Here is a 20,200-nt window from a genome sequence, read left to right as displayed (position 1 = left end):
GGGATACCAGGGGGCTGTATAGGCAAGGTCACCTCCCCTCCTTTGGGGACGCCATGTTCTTGCGCTGTGAGGGCTGCACATTGCCGGAGGCCGCGGCGGGAGAAAGGACTGGGAGTCCCGGGGGAAAGCGTAGTTTCTTCCCGCCCTTCGCCCTACCCGAAGATCTGGTCGGCATCCGCAGCAAAACGAGCCAAAACAAGGAGGGATCAGCCACCTGGGGACGGATAAATGAGCCGGTATATCAGCAGAGCTCCGGAGAAGACGTCCACTCACGCCGCCATCTTAGCCACGCCCCCCAAGATCTGATAATTGACAGAGCCCCTAGGCTCCCTAAACCGTCCTTCTTACCCAAGAGGGTTCCTAGATATGTCATAGCAAAAATATTTTTTTTTCATGTAAAAGACCGACTAATGCTACCTACCTACGCAGGCATCTCACTGTACACAGATCTTTCCCAAGCCACTGTCACTGCTAGAAAAAACCTCAATACCATCACAAATATTCTGCACAATAACAACATCAAGTAAAGGTGGAAGTTTCCCACTAAACTTGAAATTGAAAGGAACAACAGGGCCTTCTGGATTTCTGACCTGGATGATGACCTTCTCCTAATGAGGAAATGGGGACTACTTCCCCTAGAGGAAGATGAAGATATAGCAGACCAACCCTCGCATGCGAGCGCTTCGGGTCACTGACTTCCATACCTTCCCACCTGTGGTTCCTTTGCCCCGGAACTTCTGTAATGGGTTCTCTAGGCTACCTCTCCCCTCTTGAACTGACTGATCCCATCCGGCTGGACTTTCTATTTTTACCCAATGTTTGATGCGTACAGGATTCGCCTGTACACTGGGCCTGTTGAGGCCCTATGTTACCTGGGCAGTTGCCTGTATGTTTTGCCATCTTCTCTTTTTGTTGTTTTGTCGTTCTTGCTGTTTAACCTGCACAACTATCATCGGTGCCCCATGAACTGTTCTACTATCTCCTCTGTCCATATGGCGCTCTCTAAATGAGCTCACTCCCATCTGTTACCATGGTACTGAAATTACTATCACTTAATGTACAGGGGCTAAATAACCCGCACAAAAGGAGATCTCTTTGGAAACATGCTACAACCAAGCAAGCAGACATTCTATGCGTGCTGGAGACACATTTCACTGCACTAAACCCACCTAAATGTTCTCACAAGTCTTTTCTGCATATTTTCTAGACAAACTATACTTAAAAGCAAAGGGGTGTTCTGATGGCGTTCAGAGACACTCTATCCTTTCACCTCCTGGACCTCATAGTGGATGTCAATGGTTGGTACCTTATTGTTGTGGCAACAGTGAATAACGTTACCTACACCGAGTCACTTTATATGCTCCTAATACACATCAACAAAGGTTTGTCCAGAAAGTACTTAAGAGGGTGAGATCAATCCAGAAGGGTTACGTTCTCCTATGTGGGGACTTTAACATCACCATGGATGCATCTATGGATTCCATTGCTGGACCTCACAAGAAGATAGGACTGGTCCCCTTTGTTTCTCAAGAGGACCTTCACGACCCCTGGCGTTGTTTGAATCCCACTGGAAGGGACTTTACTTTCTTTTCTAATCCGCAATCTTCTTATTCCAGAATTGACTTTTTTCTGACTGACCGTAAGCTCTTACAAAAAGTTACTGGTGCAGAAATTGCCCATATCCCCTGGTCTGACCATGCGCCGTTCTTCCTTGAGATTGTGGATGGTCACCCCAGATTTAATACCTCCTTATGGAGGAACAATACATTTCTACTAGCTGATCCGGCCCTGAGGAAATGAAGGCCTGTCTTTTTTTTTCTTCAATGCAGAAGGATCGGAAGATATCTTTAACCTATGATGTGCTCACAAGGCATTCGCTAGGGGATTGCTGATATAGATGAATGCCAGAGATAAGAATATAAAAACCCGGTATGTCTCTTCTCTTCTGGAGGAAATTACTCGGTTGGAGAAATTGCATAAAACCACCCTGCAGGGCTCGGTTCTCACTGAACTCACTAAGATGAGGTCAGATCTCAGACTAGCCCTATTAGGTAACCATGACAAATATATCCTGAAATTAAAAGCATCTTCCTACTCACAGAGGAACAAGGCGGGGAAATGATTGGCCAGACAACTACAGCGTCAGTGCAATAAGACCCGTATCTCCCAACTGACTCACCATGCTAGGGGCACCTTTGCCATTAGTCCGCATGACATAGAGCAACATTTTTGCGATTATTACTATTCATTATAAAACCTGAAGGATGACCCTAGTGTGCACCAGCCCTCCCTAGAGTCAATTAATGCTTTTCTGGACAAGTTAAAACTCCCCTCGATAGATGCCCCGACCCTGAAGACCCTTAATAGCCCTCTAGAACCTCAAGAAGTTGCCAAGGTAATTAAAAGTCTCCCAATCCACAAGTCGCCTGGTTCAGACAGCCTATCCCTTGAATATTATAAAGCATTTTCTGAAATTCTCACACCTTACTTGACATTGACAACTCTTTTTAATAAGGCAATCTCCTGGAAGCTGTTATCACTCTCCCGAAGCTGAGTAAAGATCCCACCCTCCCTCAACACTACTGGCCTATATCTTTGCTAAATTCAGATGTAAAGATATACGCAAAGGTACTAGCGAATAGATTCTTAGATATCACCCCAACCCTTATTGGCCCAGAACAAGACGGTTTTGTTAAAGGCAGACAGGCGCCGGACGGCACAAGGAGGATGATTAATATCATACACCAGGCCGGGACTCGTCAATTGCCTTCCGTGCTCCTCAGTTTGGATGCGGAAAAGGCTTTTGATAGAGTTCATTGGCTATACCTGGATAGGGTTTTGAGCAAGTTTGGTATTGTAGGTTGTCTCCACTCTGCCATAATGTCTTTATCCAAAAACCCTTCTGCAAAAGTGTTTACCTCTGGCTCTCTATTTAAGTCCTTTGATCCATCCAATGGCACTAGGCAGGGCTGCCCACAGTCCCCCAAAATTTTTACTTTGGCCATCGAGCCTCTAGCCGCAGATATGAGAGCAGACCCGCTTATTAGAGGGATAACAATAGGCGACCGAGACCACAAATAAGGGCTCTTTGCGGACATCATTTTGTCCTTGTCTGATCCAAAAGCCTCCCTAGCCCAAGTCCAACATGTAGTGGATACCTTTGGCCGGGTATCTTATTATAAGCTTAACATGACCAAATGTCAAGCACTTCCCACTTCACATAGCCCATGATACTCTGCCCCGCTTGAAAGTACAATTTCCCTTTCATTGGGAACAAAATGCCATCTTTTCCTAGGCATCCAGCTGACACCATCCACCTCCAAATTATATGGGGCCAATTTCCAACCCCTACTAATGATGTGAAACAGATAGACAAAGCACAACTGTCCTGGCTAGGCAAAGAGGCTGCATTTAGGATGCAGCTCCTTCCTAAAATATTATACTTCTTTCGCACCCTCCCAATTCCCCTACCATCCAGCTTTTTCGTAATGCCCTCCTTAGGACCTTGATATGGTCCCGTAAAAGACCGAGAATAGCCCTTAAAACGCTGGTGAATCGGCGGTCCCACTGAGGTGTAAGGCTCCCCAACCTCCTCTTATACCATAAAGCCTCACTCCTTGACCAGATACAGTATTGGATACAGGCACCAGCTGACAAACTTCGGATATCCATGGAAAGATCCCTGCTAGCCCATCAGAATCTGGGGGGTGTGCTATTAGCTGCCTCATTCCTGTCCTCCTCGACATACCAAATTCAACATCCTATCATCAAAGCTACTTTGGATGCTTGCCGGTCTATGCTTACCATCCGCCATTAGAGTATAAATAGGACTCCTAAATAGGAGTGCTCTAGATATCCGGTTAAGAGCTTACGAATGGATAATCCTATTCTTTTCGATATCTGATTGGAAAAAGAGAGGTCATAATTTCTGGTAAAGCGTTAAAGATAGCTCCCACCCCACTGATAGCTAAAAAATTGCACAAATTTGCCATTTTCACAACACTAACAAAATTGCTTTTCAGTTATCCATTCCCACTAAGGCATGGGATTTTCTCAGCCAAATACGCGGGGCATCTCCTTCTTTTATGACTTGTATATGACTGCCCAAGCAAATTCGAAAGGAAAAAGCAGGGCTAAAAGGGAATCTGAACTCCAAGTATCCTTTACGGATTTGCAATGGCATAAGGCCATCACGATCAATTATAAACTGTCTAAATGTGTTGATCATTGGGATCAACTTCTGAAAATATACCACGGGTGGTACCTAACCCCCCACAGGCTCTCTAAAATCTATCCCTCCTCCAGCGAACTGTGCTGGAGACTTGCAAAAATAAAGGTACTTTGTACCATATCCTATGGGATTGTGTTGTTATTCAACCGTTCTGGATAGGGGGCCTTGATTGGGCTCGAACTTCTCAGTCCTGTCTGCCATAGCACTATTGAACTTGGGAATCGATTCTATTCCTCCTTGGTATCAGCCTGTAGTACTGCATATCTCGTTCGCGGCTAGACTACCATCACCCATCATTGGAAGTCACCTATGTCACCAAACGTACAGGGACTCACTTCACGGATTAACACCCAATGCCAATTTGAGAAATTCTTAGCCATTAAAGACCATAGAATGCCTATCTTTTGCAAAAGATGGGTCCACTGGTTGTTACACCCCAGTGGCGCTAAAGGCCTCAAGCTCTGCTAAACTGTATTGCCTTACCACCAAAAGGTATCCCCCTCCTTTTCTTTATCTTCTTTCAGTGCCACGATTATCAACTGCTGACTTGAATACTTGCCCTCCCATACACATGGAGGTCCACTGCCACTTAGATCTCAGAGGGACCACCCCCCCCCCGCCTGGACACAGTTTGCACCCATTTGGGGTGTTTGGGCGGATCGGCCGTGGGCCTGTTAGAGAGCAGACGCTAGAGGCTCCAATCTATGGGATATTGTACCATTTTTAGCCATGGGTTTGTTAATGTTGTGCATGTTTTACCTTGCAGGTTTAGGCCCCTTTCACACTAGTGCGACTTTTCCCGCGATTTTGGACCGCAAAATCGCATGACAAGTTGTTTTCCATTATTTTCAATGAGCCCCATTCATATCAGTGCGTTTTGAAGTCGCACCGACTTCAAAGTAGTTGCTGCACTACTTTGCCACGATTTGATTGCGTTTTGAGCCATAGCCATTGTTTTCAAAATTGCGTCAAAATCGCGGCAAAGTCGTGTCAAAATCGTGCCGCAAAATTGCGGCAAAAGTGCGGTAAAATCACATCGCATAAGTGGGAAAGGGGCCTTAAAGTTGGGCTGCACTATTGCACCCTTGTTCTACTGGCTATATTGTTGCAATCTATGATTTTGTTTCCCTTTGGTGCTGTTATGATTTTACCTGTTCCTTCTCCCTTGTTTGTTACGACTTGAAATAATTTAAATAACAATATTCAACATTAAAAAAAAAGAATTTCCGGCAATTAAAAATTTAGAAAAACAATGGTGTGGGGTCTCCACCAAAATCCATACCAGACCCTTATCCAAGAATTTAGCCTGGCAGGTCAGGAAAGGTGGGTGAGGAATTGCCCTCACTCCTGAACCATGCCAGGTCACATGCCCTCAACGTGGAGGAGTGCTTTGGGGCAGGGGGAGGTCTGCCCCCCCAAGCACCGTGTCCCCATGTTGATGAGCACAAGGGACTCCTCCGCACAACTCTGGCCATTGGTCTGGGGGGGTCTGCTGGCTGGAGGCTTATTAGAATCTGGAAACCCACTTTAATAAGCGGCCTCCAGATCCCAGCTGCCTCATGTAAATGAGTATGTGGTACAAAGTATCCCTACTCATTTACCATAAAAAAGTGAAGTGTAAAAAAACACAGTAGGTAGTTTTTGACAAGGCCTTCGTAAAAAAAAAAAAAAATGTAAAAAAAATGTCCCCCAGTGTAGATCCATTGTTAATCATGATGCCGGCTGCCACAGCTGACCCAAAGCTAAGAGGCAAGGCCGGTGGCATCTCCTGGTGGCCCCCGCCCCCTTGCGTTGTCACCAACCTAGCATGACCCCAGTCAGTGATGTCACAAGGGGCGGGCCGCCTTGTGTTTTCACCGGGTGACCACGCCCCTTCATTTATTTAGCAGCGGGAGTTTGCAGAGCTTTCAGACTCTGGAAGCCTTCGTCAGAAGCAGGGCTTTTTCCTTCAGGTCAGCTGTGGCAGCAGGCATCATGATTGACAATGGATCTACACTAGGAGACTTTTTTTATTTTTATTTTACTAAAGGACTTGTCAAAAAGTGCCTCCTGTGTTTTTTTACACTACACTTTTCTTTTGGTGAATGAGTAGAGTTACTATGTACCCCATACTCATTCACATAGGGGGATGGATCTGGGGAAGGATCTTGGGGTCCCCTTGTTAAAGGGGGCTTCTAGATTCATATAAGCCACCTGCCCTCAGAACCCCACAACCACCAGCCAGGGTTGTGGGGAAGAGGCCCTTGTCTGCATCAATATGGGGACAAGGTGCTTTGGGGGAGAAAGACCCCCTACCCCAAAGTACCCCCCCCCGTGTTGAGGGCACGGGGCTTGATATGGTTCAGGAGGGGGACATTTGCTCATTCCCCCACTCCTAAACTGCCAGGCTGCATGCTAAGAAAAGCATCTGCTAAGGATTTTGGTGGGGACTCTGTGCCATTTTTTTTTTCGATTTTGGCATGGGGTTCCCCTAAAAATTCATACCAGGCCCAAAGGGAAAGTTATGGATTGGGGGGGACCCCACGTCATTTGTTTTCTTAATTTTCATTGCTGCCAATTCATTTTTTTTTACATTCAGCTGTCAGCAGGAAACCCCGCTGACTGCTGATGACTCATTAATTGTTAAGGATGCCATGTTGTTTTCTGGTTATTAAGGATGCCGGTGGCTGCCCACTCCTTACAACCAGCTATTTACATTATTTGTTAAGAATGGTAAATTACTGCTGGCTTTCACTACTAAAATACTGCATAACATCATGAAATAGTGCATGTGGAATTTTAATAGCGTTTTTTAGTGAATGCCAAAAAATGCTGTGCGGTATCATACCACATACTCGGATACTGTAAGATACCGCTTTGTGAATGGAGCCCACTGAATGTAATTCTATGAAGGACTTTGATTTCTTCAACTAGTTTTCCACCAGTATGTATGACAATGTAAAGTGCTGGGTGTGATATTTTTTCAAATTCAATGTTTATTGAGGAGATAAAGGCATACAAGTCATCTATGGCAGTGAAGTGAGATACAGCCAAGTAACAAGAGAACAGCGTAACATGAGGCGGAAAGCATATAAACATAGCCGTATATGAGAAATGATAACATACAATGCATTAAGGTATGTCTCAGGACGGTAGGTTCCCAGACCAACCCACACTCCCTCCGGCATCTGTCACATGGCCGGCACACCGGAGTGCGGGGAGCATCCGACGGGGTCACCAATCCGAGAAACCACAAGAGGTCGTAGTGTCATGCATGCCTTACAAGAACGGGGGAATTTTCCAAAAAGAGAAAAGAGAGAAAAACATGAAAGAAAAAAGAGAACAGGTGAAGGAAGTACAGAGCAAAGAGCAGGAAGAGCTACTGCAGAAGGGGGGGGAAGACGGGAGGAGGGGAGGGGGAGAGGGAAGACAGGACAAACACATGAAGAGAGGACAAAAAAAAAAAAAAAAAGGGGGGGGGGCAGGGGGGCGACTAGGGGAGAAGGCCATCCAGTGTGAGCGGATCAGCTAAGCGACAAGGTCCCGGTATTCCGTGGACGAGCTGAACTCATGCCAATAAAACCAACGCTTGAGGAACCCTTCCCTAGTGCCCCGTTCGGCCGCTACCAGGTCTTCCATCTCATTAATAAACGCAACTTTACGCAACCACATCGCCACGGTAGGAGGGCTTGTTTGCTTCCACAGGAGAGGAATACAGCTCTTTGCTGCTGTCAGCAGTATCGGCAAGATCGACTTCCGATAAGACGCCCTTGGGAAGCTGTGATGGTGAAGAAGGAATAGGGCTGGTTGCAAAGTAAGGGTATGGTCTGTGAATTTTTGGATAATACCAAACTCTGACCAGGACCTCTGACCAAAAAGATTGCAATTTTTTGCAAGACCAAAAGATGTGGAGGAGAGAGCCTACCTCCATACCACATCGCCAGCAAAGATCCGAACAGGAGGGGAACATCTTGCGAAGTTTAACCGGGGTATAGTACCACCTGGTCAAGAGCTTATAACCCATCTCCTGGTATTTAGAGCATGTGGAGGTTTTGAAGGTGAAGAAAAGGATACGTTCCACCTGATAATCCGAAAGGGAAATGTCCAAATCACGCTCCCATCGAGAAATATAGGGGGGCCTGGAGGACTGTCCAGGGGATGTCACGATACGATACAGCAGGGAAATAGCATGGCGCACCGGAGCATCCGACGCACATAGTTCTTCAAATGGCGTGAGGCGTCTGGCAAAAGAGATCGCCGGCGGCAGCGATCGGAGAAAATGGGCAAGTTGTACCTTCTGCCAGAACGACAGGGCGGCAAACACGTCCCTCGATAGTAGCGCCTGGCGAGACATCCAACAGTCCCCGCTAAGAAAATGTCTGGCCTGGTAGACCCCGTTGGCCTGCATCCTGCGGAATGCCGGGTCATGGAGGCCCGGGGAGAAATCCGGGTTTCCCACGATCGGGAGCAAGGGGGACGGCAAAGACGCAACGATGCCCTCCTTACAGAGCTTACGGCCCAGTTGCAACGTGGCTCCAACAGTTGGGTGATCCAATACCTCCCTTGATAGGGGGGATGTTCCCCACAGTAGAGACTCCGGGGGAGGTCCCCCGCAAAGCTGTTCAATCCTCACCCACTGTTTCAAGGGGCCATGCAGATGCCAATCCAGAGTCCTGGCCAGATGGCATGCAGCAGAGTACATGATGGCGTCCGGGAAAGCCATACCGCCGCTGAGCTTGGGCATGCGAAGAAGTTTCAATGCCAACCGGGGGGGGCCTCGAGTCCACAGGAATTTACGAAATGCCCCATTCACTGCACGGAGGAAGGGCAATGGAATAAGTATCGGAAGGGCCTGAAGCACATAAAGCAAACGGGGCATGACAGTCATTTTAATAATGTTACAGCGCCCAAACCACGAAAACATGCCTTTCTGCCAGCCGTCCAGATCTTTCCGGATGCGGGCAAGAAGAGGAGGAAAGTTGCATTCGAAGATGCGTTTGGGGCAGTTAGGGAGGGATATGCCCAGGTATGTGATGTGGGAGGAGCTCCACTTGTATGGAAAATCGCCTTTGAGAAGCTGCGACATAGCGGGTGGCATCGCAACCGGGAGGGCCTCCGATTTCTGGAAATTGATTTTGTACGAGGACAGAGTTTCAAACGCCTTAAACTCCCGCATAAGATTCGGTAAAGAGATCAGCGGCCTAGTAAGGAAGAAGAGGAGATCATCCGCATAGGCCGCCACCTTAGGGGCGAACGACGCCGAAAGTGGCAGGCCCGTGACATCGGAGCTCGCTCTGATGGAGCGCAGGAAGGGCTCGAGAGTCAACACAAAAATCAGGGGAGAAAGAGGGCACCCCTGTCTCGTACCGTTCCTGATCTCTAACGGATCAGAGAGGAAGCCATTAACCTTAACACAAGCAGACGGGCGTGAATATATCGCCCTGATCCAGGCCATCATACGCTGTCCCAACCCCACATGCTCCAAGGTTTCCAGGAGGAAGAGCCAATTCACTCGATCGAACGCCTTTTCGGCGTCCGTCGAGAGAAGCAGCATTGGGGTCCCCCGGGAACAGGCCAGGTGAAGGATATCAATCGCTTTCGTGGTATTATCACGAGCCTCCCGAGAGGGTATGAAGCCTACCTGATCGTCATGTATCAACTGTGGGAGGAAGGGGGTGGGTGTGATATTTTGTTACAGAAGAGGGAAGGGAGAGAGGGACAATATTTTGTTAATAGAATTTTTTTATTTAGTTGCATTTAAGGAGCCACTCATTCAGAAATCCAGGTAGCTCTAAGGGGTTTACAAACTATGTATTTTCTATCTGTATAACTGCCAATTTCTGATCAGAGGGAATTACTACTCCAAACAGTCATATTCATTCAGAAGGCCTAGGATGAATCTGGCCATGGATAGTAGTGGTGGTCATTCCATTTCAAAATCTTATTTGCATAGAAGTTGTGGTCCTTCTATGAGTGTCTATTAGGGATGGGCCAAATGACCCCCTGTTCAGTTCACATCAGAACTTTCGAACATAGCAAAAGTTTGGAACTGAACAAACGAACCATTAATGAACCCATTAAAGTCTACGGAACTCAAACTGTAAAAATCAAAAGTGCCAATTTTGAAGGTTTATATACAAGTAAGTTGGCATACAATGGTTATGGGGGTCTGGGTATTGCCCTTGGGGACATGTAACAATGATAAAAATGTTTGTAAAAAATGTCGTTTTAAATGAGCAGTGATTTACTAATGCTTAAAGAGGAAACATAAAAATGAGAAATAACAATAAAAATAATAACAAAATCCTTTCAATATAGTGCCTGGGGGGGGGGGGGGGTCTACCTGTAAAGTGAAACATCTGTACAGTGTATAGAAGCTGCTGTAGAAATAATTGCATTTATAAAGCCCAAAAAAACGTGTCTGGGAATGGACATAGCCTTTTACAGGGAAACGTGTCGGAAGGAGACAGGGGTTGAGACGTTATGTTACTGTGATCCGGGCCTGCTGGGGCTATCCAAGGTCCTATCTTCCTCTAAGCTGCCTGACTGATTTTATACAATAGCTGTTTTAATAAAATTTCAAAGCATACATACTGCGCCATCAGTTTTCCTCTTTGCTTGTCCATATATCACATCTTGTCTGAGTGAGAGGTGAGAGCCGGGTATTGAGGGTGAGCTGCATGTGATCCATTCATCTGAACGGTGTCAGCGCCTGTGATCAAGGAGCTGCATATAATATTTCACATCCAGAGCTGTATATGATCTCCTATAATTTAGAGATCATTTAATTCCGGTAAGAGGCACATCTCTTCACATGGGTGGAGCACTGGAGAATTTTGCATATCACTGGGAAGCGGTGTATTGTATTTGCACAATTATTTGGAACCAACACCAGGACATTGATTTTGTTTAAATTTTACTGCTAACACGAACATTTTTTTCACTAATTGACCATATTTTTGTTTTTGTATTTTTTCACTTATTGATTTATCACTAAATTAACTAGCTGAGTGTATGGGATAGATAGCGCATGTTGAAACGGTTTTATTTTTTGCCTGTTTCCGGTATTTTAAATTTATCAAGGTGCAGCAATCTTATCCTTTTTCTTTTCGATTTTAAGCGCAAGGTATATCCTATATATATTGGTCTTATTACAGTATCTGCAACTGCCTCCTTCCAGCCACGTATATTACTCCAAAGGCTTCTGGGCATGGAAAACCATCTCTTAAGGTTTGACGTATGTCTTCCTCAGCTTCAATGCCTCCAAAACTGCCAGAATCCTCATCCTCCTCCCTCTCCTCTTGTGGGGTTTGTGGCATAGGAACAATGGTGTCTGCATAAAGCGGTCCTTGAGAGGAAAGGAAGTCCTCCTCTTCCTCCCGCTGCCCTGCATGGAGTGTCCTGTCCATAATGCCGCGCAGTGTCTGCTCCAGCAGGGACACAACAGGAATTGTGTCACTGATGCATGCATCATTACGGCTCCCCATCCTTGTGGCCTAATCAAATGGTGACTGTTGTTGTGCAATACTCACACAGATACTCGTTGATGGTCCTCTGCTGCATGTGCAGCTGCTACAGCATTGCCAAAGTTGAGTTCCACCTGGTGGGCATGTCACAAATCAGGCTGTTTACGGGCAGGTGGAATTCCCGCTGTATTTCAGACAAACGAGCACTGGCTGTGTATGACCGCCTGAAATGGCTACATGCTCTTCTGGCCTGCTTAAGCAAATCTTCCAACCCTGGGTACTTATTTAAAAAATGATGCACCACCAAATTGAGGACATGTGCCAGGCATGGCACATGTGTCAACTTTCCCTGTCTAAGGGCAGACAGGAGGTTTGTGCCATTATTGAACACCACCATTCCTGATTCCAGCTGGCATGGCGTGAACCACACTTGGACCTGCCCCTGCAGAGCTGCAAGAATCTTTGCTCCGGTGTGGTTCCTGCCCCCTAGACACACCGATTGAAGCACTGCATGGCACCTTTTAGCCGGACTCATTGAATAACCCCATTTAGCCTGACTCATTGAATAGTACCTTAGGGAGTACTTGGGGTTCATAGGAGAATTAAGCAGAGGAGGGCATGGAGGAAGAGGAGAAGAGGGGGGTAGAGATGACAAATCTTGCATCATCACCACTAGCTGTATGGAGACGTGGTGGCATAAAACTCTTCAGCACTGAGCCCTGTCTGGCATCCTTCCGAATTGAAAGCAGAATTACCCAATGAGCTGTGAATGAAATACAGCGTCCCTGACCATGCTTGCTGGGCCACGTGTCAGCAGTAACATGGACTTTGTGGCTGACTGCCTTGCCCAATGATGCCACAACATTGCGTTCCACATGATGGTACAGAGCTGGAATGGCCTTACGTGAGAAGAAATAGCGACTGGGAACCTGTCATTGTAGTGCAGCACATTCTGCAAATTCATTGAAGGGGGCAGAATCCACTTGATGGAAAAGCAGAAGTTGTAAAGCCAGCAGCTTTGACAAGCTTGCATTTAGATGCTTGGCATGTGGGTGGCAGTGACTGTATTTTTTTTTCGCTCCAGCAGATGGGGCAGAGAAATTTTCTGGATATACTCTACAGCTGGTGGTATGCTACTGAGAGATGTGCTGCAAGGACCTGGGACACCCTGCATTATACCATCATCCCTGTCAGTTGGGGCTGCTGAGAGGTCATGAGGTATAGCAGAGGTAGACTGAGGTGAGTAAGGAGGAAGAAAGGAATTGAGTCCCTTTTTTGTGGCTTTCAGGTGCTGTTGCCAATGGGCTTAGTGGTGGGAGGTTAAATGCCTTGTCAAGCATGTGGTACCCAAATGGCTGGTGTTTTTTCCATGCTTGATGTACTTTAGACAAAATTTGCAAATTGCTACAGAGCGATCAGCTGCACATGTGCTAAAAAAAGGCCCAGACAGCGGAGCTGTTGGAAGGGTGGTGGGAGATAACAGCTCCACATTGTGATGGAATAGGGTTTCTACTCTCTACTGTTCCATAACGGCTGCCTCGTTGGGGTTGTTCCTTACCCTCACTTTCCTCCATAAAAGTCTTGTCAGTGACCTCATTATCATCATCTCCTCCATCCTCATTACCACTGAAGACAACTTGGCAATACACTGCAGCTGGGGGAGCATGACTACCAATTTGTGTACCAGTGTTCTCAACTCTCTGTAGGCTCATGTTCCTACCTTCCTCAACCTCAGAACCAATAACTGTGTCAAGCAATGGCTGTGCATCCTCAAGGAGCAAGTGGTTGACGCTGTGTTCATAGAACTCAGCTGACTCCTCCATGCCTAATGCTGGGGCTATAGCAGGAATAGCTGTGGACAAGGAGGCAGACTAAGCCACTCTGGCATCTGCAGTGGACTGTGCACTAGTTTCTTCTTGGGTGAAGGAGGATGAGGATGGTTTAGTAAGCCAGTCCACCACTGCATGCTGTGGCTGGATAGCATGGGCAACATCACTAAACAGAGGGAAATGATGCCCTGCCCGAGGACTGACCATGTCCACCTTTGCCTGTGAAAACATACGCTGCTGGCCCCCTCACAGTGCCATGGGAGCATCTGTCTCTCTTTGTTGGCCTCTTGGACATGATGGGGGGGATGCTTATTACCAAAATGTAATAAAGATATGGAAATGTGTTCGTGGATGCACTTTAATTAATGGAAAGTGGTGTTTTGTGCACTTTAACCTGAGTAGTTACTACACAGACACACTCCACGGACACACTACAATATACTGCAGTAAAACTGCACTAACGCACTGCAATATACTGTGCTTAATGTGCAGTAATGCACAGAAATATATTGCGTTAAACGTGCAGTAATGCACTGTAATGTACTGCGTTAAACGTGCAGTAATGCACTGAAATATACTGCGTTAAATGTGCAGTAATGCACTGAAATTTACCATAATAAATGTGCACTAATGCACTGAAATATAATGCGTTAAACAAGCAGTAACGCACAGAAATATATTTTGTTAACTGTGCACTAACGCACTGAACCATACTGAACCATACTGCATTAAACATCATGTAAAGAACTGAAATATACTGCATTACACCTGCACAAACGCACTAAAGTATACTGCATTAAATGGCACATGACGCATTGAAATTTATTGCGCTAAAGGACACGTAACACAAAGAAATATATGGCATTAAATGTGCAGTAATGCACTGAAATATACTGTGCCAAACGTGCAGTAATGCATAGAAATCTACTGCGTTAAACATGCACTAACGCACAGAAATATACTCCATTAAATGTGCAGTAATGCACTGAAATTATCTGCATTAATTGTGCACTAACGCACTTAAATATACTGCGTTAAATGTGCAATAATGCTTTGAAATATACTTAGTTAAACGTGCACTAATACTTTAAAATATACTGCGCTAAATGAGCAGTAATGAACAGGAATATACTGCATTAATTATAATAAAAGGTGCATACTACCTCCTACTAGAATAAGGTTCATATACACAAGCAGCGCTGAGAAATGTCATGACTAAACATGAAAAAATGTGAAGGAAACATGCAAATGAAACAGGGTCCATAGAGTCCATATATATTATGATAATGGGAAAGTCTCTGTAAAGTCCACAGCGGGAAGTAACACCAGTGTTAGAGCAGGAACAGGAATCAATCCCTTCACCTCACCATGTGAAACCTCTCCCCAGGGAATCACACTTACCAGTAAACATGAATATAAATGTATTTTTTTTAACAATACATTTATATTCATGTTTGCTGGGTTCTTTGTATGTTTTTATGTATTGATTTATTATAGATGTACACTGCTATGTGATTATATTATGATTTGATGCTCGTTGCCTGCAAGGGTGATGTTATTCTGCATAGGATTTAGTATCAATGATCACCTGTGATGCCGAGCTTCTTGTGAAGCAGAAATTGCAGCAAGGGGTTAACCATTGAGGGGCAGAGGTTTGAGTTAAATAATGGTGCCATAGCCATGTGCTCGCTCCCTCTGCTGAAGTCTTGTAAGACGAAATCAGTCAGGGCACGAGCTACATGGTCACCTAGGAAGCAAAACGCCAGGTGGGAGGCTCGGTACATTCCATGGACTTCCGGTTACTGACGAGTATGGCGGAGGTCTGGTAGGCTCCCTAATGCGGCTGTCACTGTCTTCAGTTATGCATATGATTCTACGCTGTTTTTACTTTGTCTTGTTGTAAGTGCAATTGTGAAGGGGGGGTTGGGCTCAATAAATGTGTGCATTAGCAATACTGCTCTATGTGCTCTTTATGTTTCCTCCCATGCACTACATCTGAGTGTTACATATCCGGGTGAGCAGCCTTATACATCAGAGAGTGTACATCTCAGACGGTGGTCCGGATACTGGAGATTGGGAACCTGTTTGTCTTTGGGCTGTTTATTTGCCAGTCTTCTGGTAAGTGCGATTCCCTGGGGAGAGGTCAATGCTGTATCTTGGCCTAGGCCAACAAGGCCCAGGCCTAGGGCGGCACTTTGCAGGGGGGCAGCAAAAAACTGCAACCCGCACAAAAAAAAAAACAGCCTTCTCTCGGCTCCCGCACGAAAAGGGTCTTTTAGAAAGGGGACTTTTAGTATAGTGCCAGTCTTATGGGGTGAACTGGGCCAGAGGGCAGGGTCCAGGAGGCAAATCAGTCTTGCACCCCCACAAAGTGGTCATACTGCTACCTCCTGGTATGATAATATCGGCCAGTGAGGACATTTGGACCGAGAGCAGGCCCAGTGGTGTATTTAGGTTTTGTGCTGTCAATGGTGGTTTCTGATAGACTGCACTGATGGGCACTAATGAGGCTGCATTGATAAGGCAGCACTGATATGCTGCACTGATGGGCATGAGGAGGCACTGATAAGCTTTATTGCTAGGGCTGCACTGATATGCTGCACTGATGGCCACTGATGAGGCTGCCCTGATGGGGCTGCACTGGTGGCCAATGATGAGGCCGCACTGATATGCTGCACTAATGGGCAGTAAGGAGGCTGCACTGATAGGCACTAATGAGGCTGAACTTATGGGAACTGACGAGTCTACACTGATGGGCACTGATAGATTGTGGTTGTGGTCTGTGGTTTACAGATGACAGGTGGGTCATAAACAGGAAGGGGTGTGGCCTTTACAGGAAGGGGTGGGTTTAAATTAGGGGTTGCACAAGTTTAATCAGGCCTAGGGCAGCACAAAACCTAAATACACCAATGGGAGAGGTTTCACATGGTGAGGGGAAGGGATTGATTCCTGTTCGGCTCTAACACTGGTGTTACTTCCTGCTGTGGACTTTACAGAGACTTTACCATTATCATAATATATATGGACTCTATGGACCCTGTTTCTTTCGCATGTTTCCTTCACATTTTTTCATGTTTAGTCATGACATTTCTCAGCGCTGCTTGTGTATAAGACCCTTATTCTAGTAGGAGGTAGTATGCACCTTTTATTATATGCTTTTAGATTAGGCAGCAGCTTTGTTTTATTGAGTTTTATTGTATCTTCTGTTTATTCATTTTTGCACAGTCAGAGTGCTTAAGCGCTGGGTGATTGGGGGAGGTGTAAAATCGCTTATCTCAGTCCTTCATATTATACTGCATTAATTGTGTAGTAATGCATTGAAATATACTTCATTACACATGCACTAACTCACTGAAATATACTGAGTAGATATGCAGTAACGCACTGAAATATACTGCATTAAACGTGCAGTAACTTACTGCATTAACCAGCCCTGACAAAATAAACTGACACTAATGTAAAAATTAATAGTCACTAGACTCATATTGACTGAACTATCACTAGATTCACACTAAACTGATATACTACACTGACAATAGAATCAGAATAGCACACTATAGCACACTAGTGCTCTAGTAGCACTGAACAGAGCCCTGTTCTATCTCTCCCCATGCCGACATCACACTACAAATAGCCACTGTTGAAAGAATTATTTTTAGTGTGGGGTGGGACTAAGAACAATGAGCCATGATTGAATAGAGTCATCATTACTTTCTCCAATTATGGCTCTGACAGTGCTCTATGCCCTGATTGGGCAAAGCTTTCATTGCTTCAGCCAATCAGGGCTTCCAATGCACTGTGCGGCAGCGCAATGCATTGTGGTCATTTGGTCATCTTGCGGGCCAAACAAACAGTCGAATGCCCCAATAATTTGGGTGTTCATCAAATGAGGGAACAGACAATTTTTGGCCCGAACTCATGCCTGGGCCAAACCGTTCGCACATCCCTAATGTCTATGTCCCAGTCTGTGTGATGAGGAGGGGGGTACCTAGTAGCAGTCAGTCACATTCAGCTGGACTTGTTCTGTAATGTAGAAGATGTCTTGTAGTTCATCTATTCTTCAGTTATAATGAGTGATGAGAACATATCCCAGCATTTATATCTACACAGCTATTGCTACCACCTTCATCTAATCACCATGGAATTAGTCAGGGAAGATGTTGGAATGAACAGGATGGGAGGAGGGGGTTAGGTTTTGTCAGGAGATGGGCTTTAGAGTCAAAACTAATATGTTTCTTGTAAAAACGGTGAATCCGCTTCTCCAGTGTAACTCACCTTGTCTCCTTTCCAAGACATTAGCTCTGTTTGTAGTGTAAGTTGCTGACCCTCTGAAAGGGACCCATCAAAGTGGCCCACGTGCTCCCAATAGGTCGTATTTTTCCCTTTAGTTCTTGTAATCCAATTTACAATTACCAGTGGGCTGGGCAGTTCTCCTTTATCATTAAAAATCATGACCCTGCCATTCGGATCCTTGTACCGGACTTTCTTTACATAGCGGGAAAGCTTAAAAAATGACAGAAATGATTATAGGTAACAAGCATAGAACGTTTAATAATTTATTGATTGTTTATCTAGTTATATCTGATTTAGAGAATGCCATCGGGATGTGATGACCTGTTTACTGAGCGCTTATAATCAGATGCATGTTATTGGGACTATTAATTATTGGGGCGATCGTTCCAGAGATAAATCAATAATTCTCCCCCTTTACAATGCACTGGCTCAGCCTTATGTTGAATATAAAGTTCAGTTTTTGTCACCAATCCTCAGGAAAGATCTCAATGAAATATAAAGAGTTCTGCAAAGGGCAACACAATTGAAAAGGAGGACACAGGAGCTCAGCTATGAGGACTGATAGAATAGAGTTATTCACTCCGGAGAAGAGGCACTTAACAGAGGACATGATTACAATGTACAAATGTATTGAAGGTGACTTCAGTAACTTCAACAAACTGTTTACTGTAAGGTCCCTGAAGAGGACACGCGGCCATGATTTGAGGTTAGAAGAAAGGAGGCTTAACCTCAGATTGTGAAAAAGGGTTCTTTACTGTTAGAGCAGTAAAAATGTCCTTAGGAAGTGGTACAAGCCGAGAGTGCTGATAACTTCAAAAAATTTTAGATGTCTTCCTCGGAAAGCAGAATATATGGGGCTATGGAAACTTTTAGAGAATAATAATCACACACACACACACAAACACACACAGGTTGAAATGGAAGGACCTGTGTCTTTTTTAAACTGGCAACCACTTGACCCCCGGAAGATTTTACCCTATTCATGACCAGGGCATTTTTTGCTATTTGGCATTGTGCTACTTTAACTGGTAATTGTGTAATCATGCAACACTATGCAAATTAAATTGATGTCATTTTTTTTTCACACAAATAGAGCTTTCCTTTGGTGGTATTTGATCACCACTGGGCTTTTCATTTTTTATTATTTAAATAAAAAAAGACCAATAATTTTGAAAAAAATATAACATTTTTAATTTCCTCTACAAAACATATCCAATAAAAATAAATTTAACTAATCAGAATTTTTTTTTTATAAATTGAGGTCAAAATGTTACATGTCTTTGGTAAAATAAAAAAAAAAAAAACCTGATAAGTGTAAATTGGTATAAATACTGTTTTTTTTTATACTACAGTAGTAATGGCAGTGATCAGTGACTTATAGTGGGACTGTGATAGTGTAGTTGGCAACTTGACACTAAGGGGTTGTATTACAAAAACCGGAGAGTGCAAAATCTATTGCAGCTCTGCATAAAAATGAATCAGGTTTTTCTCAAAGCTTAATTGAACAAGCTGAAGTCAGAAGCTGATTGGCTGCCATGCACAGCTGCATTAGATTTTGCACTCTCCAGTTTTAGGCAATCAACCCTTAACTGACACTGGGTGAGAATTGAAAAACTGACACTGACATCACCAGTGACACTAATACAGTGATCAGTGCCAATACTATACACTGTCACACTGGCTGGGAAGGGTAAACATCTAGGGACAATCAAGGGGTTAACTGTGTGCCTAACAAGTGTATTGTGTGTAATATGGGCTTTACTAAGAATATATTTGTGTAGATGAGTGTACCAAGAAGGAACAAGTGCACCACACCCTAAAGTAATTATGAAAGGTTATTACCAAGCATTTTTGGGCTTTTAAGGGGCCAGATCAATCAAAAAACCCATTTAGAAAAATGAACAATATTTTATTATGAGAATTATTTTAAAATCTCAAAAACTAGAATTTAAAAACAATTTACAATCTTACTAAGACAATACCACAAGCAATTTCTCAACATGTTTCGCTTTATATGTATAGCTTCTTCAGGAGAATTGGTTTGGAGAAGTGCTCACGTAAGCTAAAGAAAGATATATATACAAAAATTAGCATAACATACTGAAACAATCCCAAATTTCAAAAGAAAAACAAACTAATATACAAAAATTATTTTCCAATCGCATTTTAAACAAGAATCAGTGCTTACAATTGTTGGATCCATTATGGAAAAATCAATAATCCCTTTTGCAGTATTCTATCTCTGGGATTCCAGAAAACCCTTTAAGAACATTTAGGATTTGAAATAAATGCTATGGACCATGGATATCAGTAAACCATAAGGGGTGAATATGGATCAGAATTTTATCACCTAGGATGGATATAAGAAATTATCAATAGGACATATCTTATTATCACAAAAC

The 20,200-nt window shown here is 44.4% G+C and overlaps 2 protein-coding genes across 2 annotated transcripts in view; one reads left to right on the top strand and one right to left on the bottom strand.

Annotated features, from left to right (window-relative positions):
- LOC309568960 (vomeronasal type-2 receptor 26-like) overlaps positions 1-17,957 on the bottom strand; it is a gene marked incomplete at both ends in the record, with an annotated part of 48,202 nt that extends 30,245 nt beyond the window's left edge. The window contains one exon of the mRNA XM_082274725.1: positions 17,781-17,957. Coding sequence (XP_082130851.1) covers positions 17,781-17,957 — 177 coding nt within the window. The remainder of the gene's footprint in view (positions 1-17,780) is intronic.
- Positions 1-20,200, top strand: part of LOC309551481 (vomeronasal type-2 receptor 26-like) — a gene marked incomplete at both ends in the record, with an annotated part of 1,345,010 nt that overhangs the window by 1,020,110 nt on the left and 304,700 nt on the right. The window lies entirely within an intron of this gene.

Source organism: Pelophylax lessonae, assembly GCF_965119305.1.
Source record: "Pelophylax lessonae genome assembly, chromosome: 1".
In the NCBI taxonomy this organism is placed as follows: domain Eukaryota; kingdom Metazoa; phylum Chordata; class Amphibia; order Anura; family Ranidae; genus Pelophylax; species Pelophylax lessonae.
This window is presented reverse-complemented; position numbering and strand designations above follow the sequence as displayed.